This window comes from Opisthorchis viverrini, assembly GCF_000715545.1.
Source record: "Opisthorchis viverrini unplaced genomic scaffold opera_v5_178, whole genome shotgun sequence".
Lineage (NCBI taxonomy): Eukaryota > Metazoa > Platyhelminthes > Trematoda > Opisthorchiida > Opisthorchiidae > Opisthorchis > Opisthorchis viverrini.
The window spans coordinates 56,763-68,775 of NW_008751835.1; the positions used below are offsets into that span (position 1 = coordinate 56,763).

General features: G+C 44.0%; 1 protein-coding gene across 1 annotated transcript in view; it reads right to left on the minus strand.

Moving 5' to 3' along the window:
• The window catches only part of T265_07617 (hypothetical protein), a gene marked incomplete at both ends in the record, with an annotated part of 39,964 nt that overhangs the window by 21,540 nt on the left and 6,411 nt on the right, over positions 1-12,013 (minus strand). Inside the window, 3 exons of the mRNA XM_009173185.1 lie at positions 1,115-1,610; positions 8,528-8,966; positions 9,944-10,059. Of these exons, the coding sequence (XP_009171449.1) occupies positions 1,115-1,610; positions 8,528-8,966; positions 9,944-10,059 (1,051 nt within the window). The remainder of the gene's footprint in view (positions 1-1,114; positions 1,611-8,527; positions 8,967-9,943; positions 10,060-12,013) is intronic.

Here is a 12,013-nt window from a genome sequence, read left to right on the forward strand (position 1 = left end):
TGCTCTAACCACGGAGTCATCTCGCCATCGGTTTCGAACACAGCGTCCTACTACCTACAAGCAGAGGATGAAAGAGGTAGATACGATCGCAGAGCTGACCTAGTTAAAATCATGGTACACATGCACCATCGCCTTCCATGTATAAAAATGTACCGTATGAGACAACTTTTAAGGTAGTGTAACCGGAAAAACGCGAAAACCCTGTGAGAAGAGCCTGTGAAAAGTTAGTGTCGACCTATATTCGGCTCCACGATATAATTCTGTTCTTATCGCAGAGCAACATACCTTCCAGGATTGGCTAGAGACATTGTAAGAAATGGCGGCTGATCGATGTCAGTGGCCTTCGCGCTGTCAGTTTCCTTCCAGGTTGTCTGATTGAGCGCTTGTGGATGTAGGCACCTGAGGATACATTATATATAAGCCAGCACCAAGTCCCTTCCCTCACCCAGTCTACCTGCTCTTTTCATTCTAAGGCTTCTGATATAATTAGACAAACTTTGTGGTTGTACGGCAGTGAAGCATCAGTGTCGCTGTCTCTGATAATAATAATAATAATAATAATAATAATAATAGTGATGAGAGCAGCGACCATTATTCAGCTAAAGGAAATGCTTTGAGGGGAGTAAGTATATATCAATACAATTTCTAATGTTTTTAGGAAGCGTTTCTAGGTGCAGAAACTCGGTAAACTGGTTATTCAGACTGATAAGCTGTGAAATGACTAAGCTTGTAGGTGGTCGGCTGAGTAAAACTCACTGAGTAGCAGGCGACACAAGCAACGTGATTACGTGGGAAAAAGTGAAACTATGAAGGACCAACTGATCGCTACCTTCAATTTCTCTTCAAGTAAAACAGTATGCGCATGAATGGATGTGAAAAGCCATGGTGCATTGGACACAATGAATAAGGTGAAACGTCTATCGAAATTGGATTTAGAATGCCAACAAGCTGGCAGAAACCCCAGCCGTGCAATGCTAGCGTAAAAAGTCATCCGAGGAAACGTGTGTGTGTATTTTGTAGCTGTGTGCGATAACCCAGTGGAAAAGACCATGAGATAAGTGCACTAACGATGATCGCAGAGTACGTTAGATTGAAAATAATGTCAACCGCTCACCCTTGGACTGAGAACTAGTGCTTTTGACCGGGCTGCACTCCAAAATAGAGGTTAATCGGGTCACTCGTGAAAGAATAAAAGTCTGATCGGTGGGGATGCTCGGTGTGAAATGCGGTTCGATTTGGCAATGGTGCAACGGATAGACGGAAACGCAGGAAAAGCGCAGGTTTCTCTTGGTTAGGATGTCCTTGGGGTGAGCTGATGAGGGCGACGACGGACAAGTGATGCTGTTCAGCCACGCCTTTTCAGCCAGACGTCCTGCTATGAGTCGTTTGGTTCTGGCACGTAAAAATGCAAAGTGATTGAATCTGACTCGTCGATAACGAGTGGAGGACATTGGTTGAGAGCGACGCAAGTCACCCGACTTTTTAGTTGATGCTGGGACAGTAACAAATTTTCCAGAACGTCGGTAGACCTTCCGCGGGGTTGCGTAGATCAGTATATCGGACATGAGTACCAACAGCCTGGAGTGAAGTCGACCGGTAAGCTCGTTGCGCTGAGACAAGCACAAGACATGATGAAAATGTGTGAAAATTTCCTCAAAACAGTCAGGATTCACGAACACCTGACAGCAAAGGCAAGGGGTTGCATAGATCAGTATATCGGACATGAGTACCAACAGCCTGGAGTGAAGTCGACCGGTAAGCTCGTTGCGCTGAGACAAGCACAAGACATGATGAAGATGTGTAAAAATTTCCTCAAAACAGTCAGGATTCACGAACACCTGACAGCAAAGGCAACAAGCGCGAACCCAGAGAGCTTCATTCGAAAACAAAAAAATGGAAAAGTGCTCACAAATAATTCGTCAGCAAACCAAGGTGGTTTACTTCTTGGTGCCACCATACCGGAATGATCGTTCAGTCGCACTTTAAATTCTTCGGTGACTGTGGCAACCACTTGAAACTTCGTGACATAATCCATGTATTTTCACCTATCCGCTTCCAATTTCGCTTTGGTCAGTGACAGTATGGTTGGGAGCCGAAGTTTCTATGCAGAAACAGGATGCTGGTGACCATAGAACCATTGTGATTTGATAGTTACAAGGCTTGGTGTGCTAGAAGGCACAAACGTCGAATCAATAACATCTAATAGTCCGTCTGATAAAAAGTGCTTATTGAAAGCTATGAGGCTAGTTGTAACAAATAAGGGTTGGGAGGAATAATGCATCCACACTCCAGCGATTTCTCACTTCCAGGTTCTCACGGAGCATGAATGAAAATGGCATGGTTGTCAGACAACCCGTAAACAACTGTATTAGGTCCGGTTTGAGAGATAACTGAGGCGCCTGAGAATTTTAGTCACGCACTACAGCGGGTAGTTCATGAATTGATCTTTTGTACTCAACAGTGGCGGCATGAGTGGGGAAGACGATTTTCATGTTCGTATGGCTTGGACGAGTCAACGTAAGAACAGAGACAAAAAGCCGAGTACAAACGGTGAAGTATAGTCACGTGATAATACCCACAACATATCCGCATTGTAACGTCTTCTGTACGTGCGACTAACATTAGTCTTGAAAGAAATGCTGAGGACACACGACTAATTTAGTGCGCAGATCTGTTAAGCAAGAGGATCTTTCACCAAGATGTCACTGGTAATTTAGCTGAAATTCAACTAAACTTTGCAAGCACAACGTTGAGTAGTTTTTCATCTGAAGTAAATAGATGGAACGAATAGTGGAGTGGATGAATGTCAGGCTGCCCCCAAAACAGTCAGGGTTTCGTAATCTGAATACTGTCACTCTGTGGATCTTCCTGCTTGATGAACTCGCCAAAAGGGAGCATATAACGACTCACATACTTATTTGATACTCCAAAGCTCCTTTAGTGTTTTAAAAGAGCTCTTTGTATATAGTTTCCCTTCATATTCCTGTATGGGTTTATAGTGCAACCGAAGCATGAATATCACGTTTTGTTTGGGTGCAACTATGTATGGTTTTCTCGCCAAAAAGATAACTGTTTACATGAAGGAAACCACTCACAAGGTTGCTGAAAACCTTGTGAGTAGTTTCCCTCATGAAAATATACTGCGATATCTCGAATATCGTTCCAACTGAATCATGAGGCGGCCTGTGTGCAGCACATTCAGTTGCAGAACATCATAAACGAGAGATTCAGTTGAGTCTCTCGTGAAAACTAAATTGATTTGCAAATGAGTGTATTTCTCGATAATTTTGTTTTCTCCAGATTTACCAAGCCTCATAAATTTCCAATCAGGATAGTGGGAAAAAATTCGTTGATTGTCTACGGGTATACGATTCCGACAAGTAGATAGGACTTTTTGCGCAACCACTAAACGCTTGAGTGGACGCTCTGGTAATGTGCTGTCTATCTGCATCTTAAAGGCAGTTAAATTAAACGACGGCATGAAGAGATTTTGAAACAGACCTCAGTCCACGCTGAAAGACTCATTGGGATTCACCTCGTGAAACCCTAAGAGGATTCGAACGCATGATCTCTTGCCTAGTAGTTAAGGCCTATACCGTTCGGCCACAAGAGATTGGTGAGGTACACTGCTGGCGATTCCCAACAAGAGTGAAACGGCTGTACAGTACCTTTCCGCATAGACTGAAAGTTCGTTTCCCCAGTAAACAGCGTCCCAGAGATCCGACAGGCAGTTAGCCAAAGTGAATAACTAGTCGTCCCATTTAGTTAACTTTGCTTGTTGTTCTAGTGTTAACAGATGAGATCATTCAATGGCGACGTTGCACTTAATGAATACTGTTAATCTAGTTTAATAATAACGTCGTGGGGCCTTCGCATGAAGCCAAAGGGCAGCGGCGTCAGGTGAAGAAAACTAGAAAGGAACCTCTTTTCACATTTGGCTGCCGTTTGATTCCAACCGTTAGGAGTGACAGTGAACTGGTCAATCTGTGGTGAAGTAGCACAACACCAGTTCGGAAGCTCCACCGCTGTTTGGAGTTGCTACTCAAATACTACGAGGAGGTGGAACAAAGAATTCGGCATAGCTTTCCTTGGCTCCCACGACTAAGTTGCACTCTTTTAGACCAATAAAACATTGGACAGTACCCAGTGGTTCATTCACACAGAGTATTTCAAATTTCATGCGTTTTCGCTTCAATTGTTCCAATTGTCAAACCTATAGAAACATCACACACTGCGGGAATGATGTATGTTCTTGTGGTTAAAACAAGACAAGACTATACGGTGGACGCAATTTTCCCATCAGTGATGCGAAATGGCGGTTTTGTTTTGAACAATGGGTTTCAGGTCTCGCAATCATGCCATGTTTCCGATGTTTTCATGTGACACGCTGATGCTCTGATCGATAGTTCATCCTGTTTAATTTAAAATGGTACTTGGCTGGCAATTCTCGGAGATTAAACAAGGAAAAAACAGCGGCATACAGAGAAGTGGGGACAAATAGTAGAATGGTCGCGACCGGAACAGTAGTTACTAAACTCTTCCAAATCCACCAGAAAGACCACAAGAGGAATCAGACGGAGGATAACTGGAAAAGTGAAGAGAAGCCTCTTGAGGATCCTAACGACTATATTGGAACCGAAAAGTACTCTTGTTATTTGTGCAAGTGTTAGGTGAGATTAATAACTACCTTACTTAAATTAGACAAGATGAAAAATGTTCTTCGACAGCCCACGGACGGTTTCGCCTTTCTTAGGGCTCAGTAGGTAGGCACAGTCCCCGAGTTTTCGTCAACCTTATGTTCTACTTGAAACCAAATTGTACGAAATTAGCAAAATAAACTTATTTGCGAACAAATTTATTATTTTTCGAGACTCACCTGGAACCCAGCTGAACCTCTCGTCTGTGATGTGTCCAAGCAACTGGATGTGCTGCTGAATGGGCGAAACCGATCGTGGGCCGTCGAAGAATTTTCAGCAAGCTTAAGAGTAGTGCATCCCGAATATACATGTATTGTGATATCTCGAATATCGTAGCGACTGAAACATGAGGCGGCCTGGTGCAGCACATTTACTTGCTTGTAGACATCACAAACGAGAGGCTCAGCTGGGTTCTTAGATCACTTTACAAGGGAGAAGGATGGAAGGTAAACAACAGAGTCATCCATAAAGGCATTGAAAACCCATCTCCTTCGAAGGGTAGTTCAGAAAAAGATGAGATTTTTTATGACAAGTGGTACATGCACATCGCCCAGCTCAAAATCGTAGTTATTAGACAGATATCCATTCATTGGATAATCCGTCTTTGGCATAGCGGTAAGTGGAGAGCCATCCATTTACAACTCATAAAGAACTTACAATTAAATTCATGAACGGCCGAACTTAGACGGAATTTCTCTTGGAAATTTATCAAAAAGATGTACTTCACTTGGCTTTCCAGCCAAGTAATCGATCGTTTAGTTAGCTCATTTTGGTTGTAATGTGGGTCCAAAAATCCGCAGCACGTTGCGTGCTATTTCCAGAAGTCACACATATATTGTCCAGCGCTCACTGACTAGCTGTGTTTGGTTAGGATCCTTGCAAGTCCGGAGATGAACGGAGATGTGGGAGTAATGGGTTCCTGTAATAAGATTGCGCGTATCACGTGTTCACTAGGTCAAAGGTTTGAATTACAACCTTCTGACGCACTGTTTCTGTGCAGCAAGGTTGGGATCATAAAGCCGGGTGACCTATGGCTCCGACAAGAGACCCCTTTTTAATCCGTCCGAAGCATACCAAAAAACGATAAAATCCGACTAACTGAAACAGTTCTCGACGCATTTAAAAACAGATTGAACATAGAACGATGAGATGGTTCAGAGAAGAAGACTATACGGTGGACGCAATTTTCCCATCAGTGATGCGAAATGGCGGTTTTGTTTTGAACAATGGGTTTCAGGTCTCGCAATCATGCCATGTTTCCGATGTTTTCATGTGACACGCTGATGCTCTGATCGATAGTTCATCCTGTTTAATTTAAAATGGTACTTGGCTGGCAATTCTCGGAGATTAAACAAGGAAAAAACAGCGGCATACAGAGAAGTGGGGACAAATAGTAGAATGGTCGCGACCGGAACAGTAGTTACTAAACTCTTCCAAATCCACCAGAAAGACCACAAGAGGAATCAGACGGAGGATAACTGGAAAAGTGAAGAGAAGCCTCTTGAGGATCCTAACGACTATATTGGAACCGAAAAGTACTCTTGTTATTTGTGCAAGTGTTAGGTGAGATTAATAACTACCTTACTTAATTTAGACAAGATGAAAAATGTTCTTCGACAGCCCACGGACGGTTTCGCCTTTCTTAGGGCTCAGTAGGTAGGCACAGTCCCCGAGTTTTCGTCAACCTTATGTTCTACTTGAAACCAAATTGTACGAAATTAACCTCTCGAACTTATTTGCGAACAAATTTATTATTTTTCGAGACTCACCTGGAACCCAGCTGAACCTCTCGTCTGTGATGTGTCCAAGCAACTGGATGTGCTGCTGAATGGGCGAAACCGATCGTGGGCCGTCGAAGAATTTTCAGCAAGCTTAAGAGTAGTGCATCCCGAATATACATGTATTGTGATATCTCGAATATCGTAGCGACTGAAACATGAGGCGGCCTGGTGCAGCACATTTACTTGCTTGTAGACATCACAAACGAGAGGCTCAGCTGGGTTCTTAGATCACTTTACAAGGGAGAAGGATGGAAGGTAAACAACAGAGTCATCCATAAAGGCATTGAAAACCCATCTCCTTCGAAGGGTAGTTCAGAAAAAGATGAGATTTTTTATGACAAGTGGTACATGCACATCGCCCAGCTCAAAATCGTAGTTATTAGACAGATATCCATTCATTGGATAATCCGTCTTTGGCATAGCGGTAAGTGGAGAGCCATCCATTTACAACTCATAAAGAACTTACAATTAAATTCATGAACGGCCGAACTTAGACGGAATTTCTCTTGGAAATTTATCAAAAAGATGTACTTCACTTGGCTTTCCAGCCAAGTAATCGATCGTTTAGTTAGCTCATTTTGGTTGTAATGTGGGTCCAAAAATCCGCAGCACGTTGCGTGCTATTTCCAGAAGTCACACATATATTGTCCAGCGCTCACTGACTAGCTGTGTTTGGTTAGGATCCTTGCAAGTCCGGAGATGAACGGAGATGTGGGAGTAATGGGTTCCTGTAATAAGATTGCGCGTATCACGAGTTCACTAGGTCAAAGGTTTGAATTACAACCTTCTGACGCACTGTTTCTGTGCAGCAAGGTTGGGATCATAAAGCCGGGTGACCTATGGCTCCGACAAGAGACCCCTTTTTAATCCGTCCGAAGCATACCAAAAAACGATAAAATCCGACTAACTGAAACAGTTCTCGACGCATTTAAAAACAGATTGAACATAGAACGATGAGATGGTTCAGAGAAGATACACAGCATCTTCAGAATAGCCCGTTGGACAGCATTGCCTTACACAAGTTTCTTTTGAGCGTACAATTCCAGTTTAACGATGAGAACGGCAAGGCGAACGAAACTCATCAGAGTAGTGCGGGCTCACCCATTTTGATCTGTTTCCAGTATCGGCAACCGATAACAAGTCTTACAAGGGCTGCTGCAAGCGAAGTGGTCGAATAGTATGGGTAAATTTACGGCTCTGAATGGCCAACTTGAGTGTCTGCTTGTTTATTATACGCGGATGCTTCAGACCGGCAGAAATCAGTATGTTACAGATACCTGTACCGGTCTTTTCTCTTTCGTGAGAGACACATCATCATCATCATCATCATCATCAGACAGCAACATCAGTGTTGGTACTGATGCTTCACTGCCGTACCGTGGGAGACACGGACTTGGGTGTAGCCGTATAGCGGGAAGGATCAAGAGCTTCACTGCGTACCGTGGGAGACACGGACTTGGGTGTAGCCGTATAGCGGGAAGGATCAAGAATCACATAAGTAGCCAGATTCTGATGGGTAGGTCCACTCAAAGTGTGATTGCAGAAACGGACAGTCATCCGGCATGGAAGCCCGTTTGATTTCGGTTAGGAAAACCTGTAAGGAATTTAGGCTCCGAATAGCTATGAATTTTGTCCCGTGGCTTACGGAGACAGATAAGAATGATTACTAGTGAGCAGTTGTGGGACTGGAAAGAAAATAATCGAAATATGGTCGAAAAGTGCTCGGTGGGTCAAGGTCCAAAGCAGTTATGAGTCCTTTGATCACCTGCGACGAGCCATATCTCACATAACAATGACATGAAAAGAAAATGAGGTACCTTGAACCTATCAGTCGAAAAGCCTGCAGCGGTTTTGCCAGTAAGAAACTGCTTAAAATGGTTTATAAAATCAAGCAATGACTGCTCTTTCAGACAACATTAAAGTCGAAGGAGGAGCATGGATATGGACCTGAGATGTGCACTCATGCCGAACTGGCCACAAGAGCTACGGGTATGGATGCGAAAGCGATTGAATGTTGGTTGTAAACAAACTGAAGTGAAAGAAACTAACCTTGTAAACCAAGCCGTATCGAAGAAGACGTCGGCCTGGGACGAGGAGCAGGTTCTCCGTTCGATTCCCAAGCAACTTTGATTGCAAAATGGCAGCCATATCCGCTTGACTGTTAATCCTGATTTGTTCGTTCAGGTAGGTAGCAGTCGCAGCAATCGACGCGAAAGCAGCCATCAATTTCACTGTGGCGAAGCGAAGCGACGGCATGAAGTGACCAAGAAACACCAGACCAGAAGCGAGTTCCGAATCCTCGGGGAATGGTTGGCGAGACTGAATGCAATCGTACATGCGAAGAATATGTGTGCAGACTTGTTCGGGGATAATGTGTCTCTCCTGCACAACCGATGAGAGCTTTTCAATGCAAGACACGGCTTTCGTATTATTTAGGCCGTCCATTTGTAGACAGATCATGAGTAGTTCTTGTAACATCAGCGAGTACCTTAAGAACGGAAGAATGAGGGATGAGAATAGAATACGGACAGGTCCTAAGCACAACGATGATTTCAAGTGGGAGGATAAAGATCAGGATGGAGGATAATGAATACATAATGATGGAATCTGGAACGCAGTTGCATGATGGAAGTAATGGATTCGTCAATTTGAAGATGTCTTAACGTTCAGCTGTAGCACTTTTCCGGTGCCTGGCTGCCATACCACCCGAAGAAAGCACGATTGCTGGGATACTGTCAGGTTCCCCAAGCCTAGACAGGGGAAGTCGAGAGGCAGAGGTCGGATTCGAATTACGGACCTTCCGGCCGGTAAATTCGCGCTCTAACCAACCACTGAGCCGCCTCGCCCCAGACTCACACCCTCTGAATCTACTTAAATTAAACTGCTCTATGATGGGAATCCGACGCTTCAATTTTGGTAGGTTGGACTTTTATCATACATGACACTCAAACTATGTTCCATGTCCATAAGTCTCACACAGAGCTAAAGAATTGGTGCATTAGTGAATTAGTGATCCCCAAGTGAATAACCACCTATGGATTATCTACAACTTCGCACGCAAAGCTACCGTCATGCGAACAAAAACCAACCTAGCCCAAAAGTACCAGATGACCGAGTGTTTTTTTTTAGCCCAAAAGAGATGACCGAGTGTTTTTTTTCACTGTAAGATCTATGCTCAGCATCGGTCTTTCGGATCAGACAAGATGAACAAGTACGTAATAGTGTATCCAAAAGGTATGATTATGAGGAGTCAACCAAAGTCATCAGAAGCGAGAAAGCAATGGACTCCGGCAAGTCACAGGACAGCAACAAAGGCATAAAGGTGAGCGTTCAGTTACGCATCTGGTCTAGTGTAGACATCATGGTCTAAATGAATTTAAACGCTGGTACAGAAGCTGTAAAATCAATCTGTCAAGGATGCGCGTCAGAAAAATGTGAAAGTTGACATAAGGGATTCTTCCTTACCGAGGAATCCTTTGAATTGGCATAATCAGCAAAGCGGACAACTGGAGGTCGACTTCAGGGAGACTCTCTTGTTGGCTGATAAAGCGGTGCAAATCTGGGCTGAGCGCTATACACGTCTGACAAAAGACAGGAAAACCCGTCAGTGAGACATAGCTGTGCATAGCGATAGAACAAAATATTAGATCCCAAAATATTAGACCAGCAATCTAAAAGCAGTCCATCCTGGAAAGCGAGTGACACCGAAAGTAACCAGAATTTTTGCAACAAATTTCATACCCACGTGCCAGGTCAGATTATGACCATCGCCCATCCTGTGCCAGTCTGAATTAGGTAAGCCAAAACAGCACCCTTTTTAGTAGCCGATGATTCAGCATGCGCGAAACATTACATATTCTTAGAGCAAAGTACATTCTGCGTCATCGAACACTTTCTCTAATTGTCCCGTTACAGATTCGTTGACAGCAGTCTAGAAAAGGTGTAGGTCTGAGACAACACTTATTGAAGACTTGAAGAAGTTTCAGTTCCGTTGCTCGCGGAGGTCACGTTCAAAAACTGTACAATACAGCTCATGTTGAAGCTTGACAGAACGTCCGCTTCGTTGCCACAGGCGCCTCAAATTGAAGAACGTGAACTGAGCTCTAGAGACTTGCTCATTGACCTCATCCGTCGCACTACAATCGGGTATACAAATTCAAAAATACGCAAACCGTTCCACAACATCGAGTGTCTTCTTGGAGTGTAGGTGACTTGTCCAGTACCCACGTGTCCAGGAGGAGATAAAAAGCCAAAGGCAAAGACGACTTCGGTCAGTTCACCCAAAGACGCCTGTCTTGTTTTCCTTTTCGAAGATGAGAACTGCATCATCTGCATACCCAAATGGACAAGGAATTCGTCAGTAGCTAATTGCACACCACGGTTTTCAAGACCTAGTATTTGTCTAATTATCTATGCTGTCACCCCCCCCCCCACAATTCTGTGGACAGAAAAGATGCATTACACTGATGAAATTCCGGGGTATTTTTTGCTAGGTAAGCGTGTCCGGGAATAACAAACGTGTGGGTTGCTTATGTGTCATCATCATTGTCAGCTGTAATAACCGCGTACTCGTCGTACAGTGGTTGTAGCTGCCGCAGTTTCGTTCACCGATGATTTTGGGGGGGAGGAGTAGGTAGCTGCGCATTGTAGGCGGGAGCTAATAAATTGGTGCGTAAATCCAGCACTGTCAGTGGGCCGTCAAGTGGGGAGGGGTTGGAGAGTTCAGATGTAAGCAACGCATCCTCTCCCAAACAGAAATCTCGCTTGTTGTTCACCAGTCAATGCTTCACGGTGACAAAGAACAACTAGCACCGACAATCTTGTCACAACTGGAGTAGGCTGATTCCCCTGTGTTTGCGACGTTTAATACGGACTCCTTTTTCAAAACGTTCACCAGCCGATCTTCTTCAGCTGTGTGGGACAACCTTTTCTCAAATGACGACAAAGAGATCATCCAAACGTTTAACGGTTATAGTAATCATTGTCCCACATCGAGTGAAATAGCTAGACAAGACCATATTACAGACCGCAATCAAGGCTATTAGCTCAAAAACTAAACCGCAAGGAGGTAGTGTTTGGCGAAACACACCACTGCATTTCGTTTTTTTTAGGAAAAAATCGCCATACGTGTTCCAACCTCAAAATTGGAGAACCAGGGGACGTAGCCGGTCAGACATATAACCAACAAGTGGCCTAGCAAGGCAGGTTTTGCGAATTCAGCTCAGTATAGCCCAGTAGGTCACGGACACAAACCGTCAAACCACGGCAAGGCCCAGTCTCTTCATGATAGTCTTGGATGCATCAGGTTTATCGATACAATTAACATCTCAAGTGCATAGATTCATTCGCACACAGCCAATCGAAAAGTCCTAAAGTGCTTGTTAAACCCAGCCTTGTGTGGGATGTAATGAATGCTGAAGACCCTAAAACAACAATAAAAGAAATCATCCTCTGGCGTACCGCACTGCAAAACTATTCGTGGACACTGTGGGAGGGTGTTACACTCAACGAGACTTCCCACTAACTATATATATA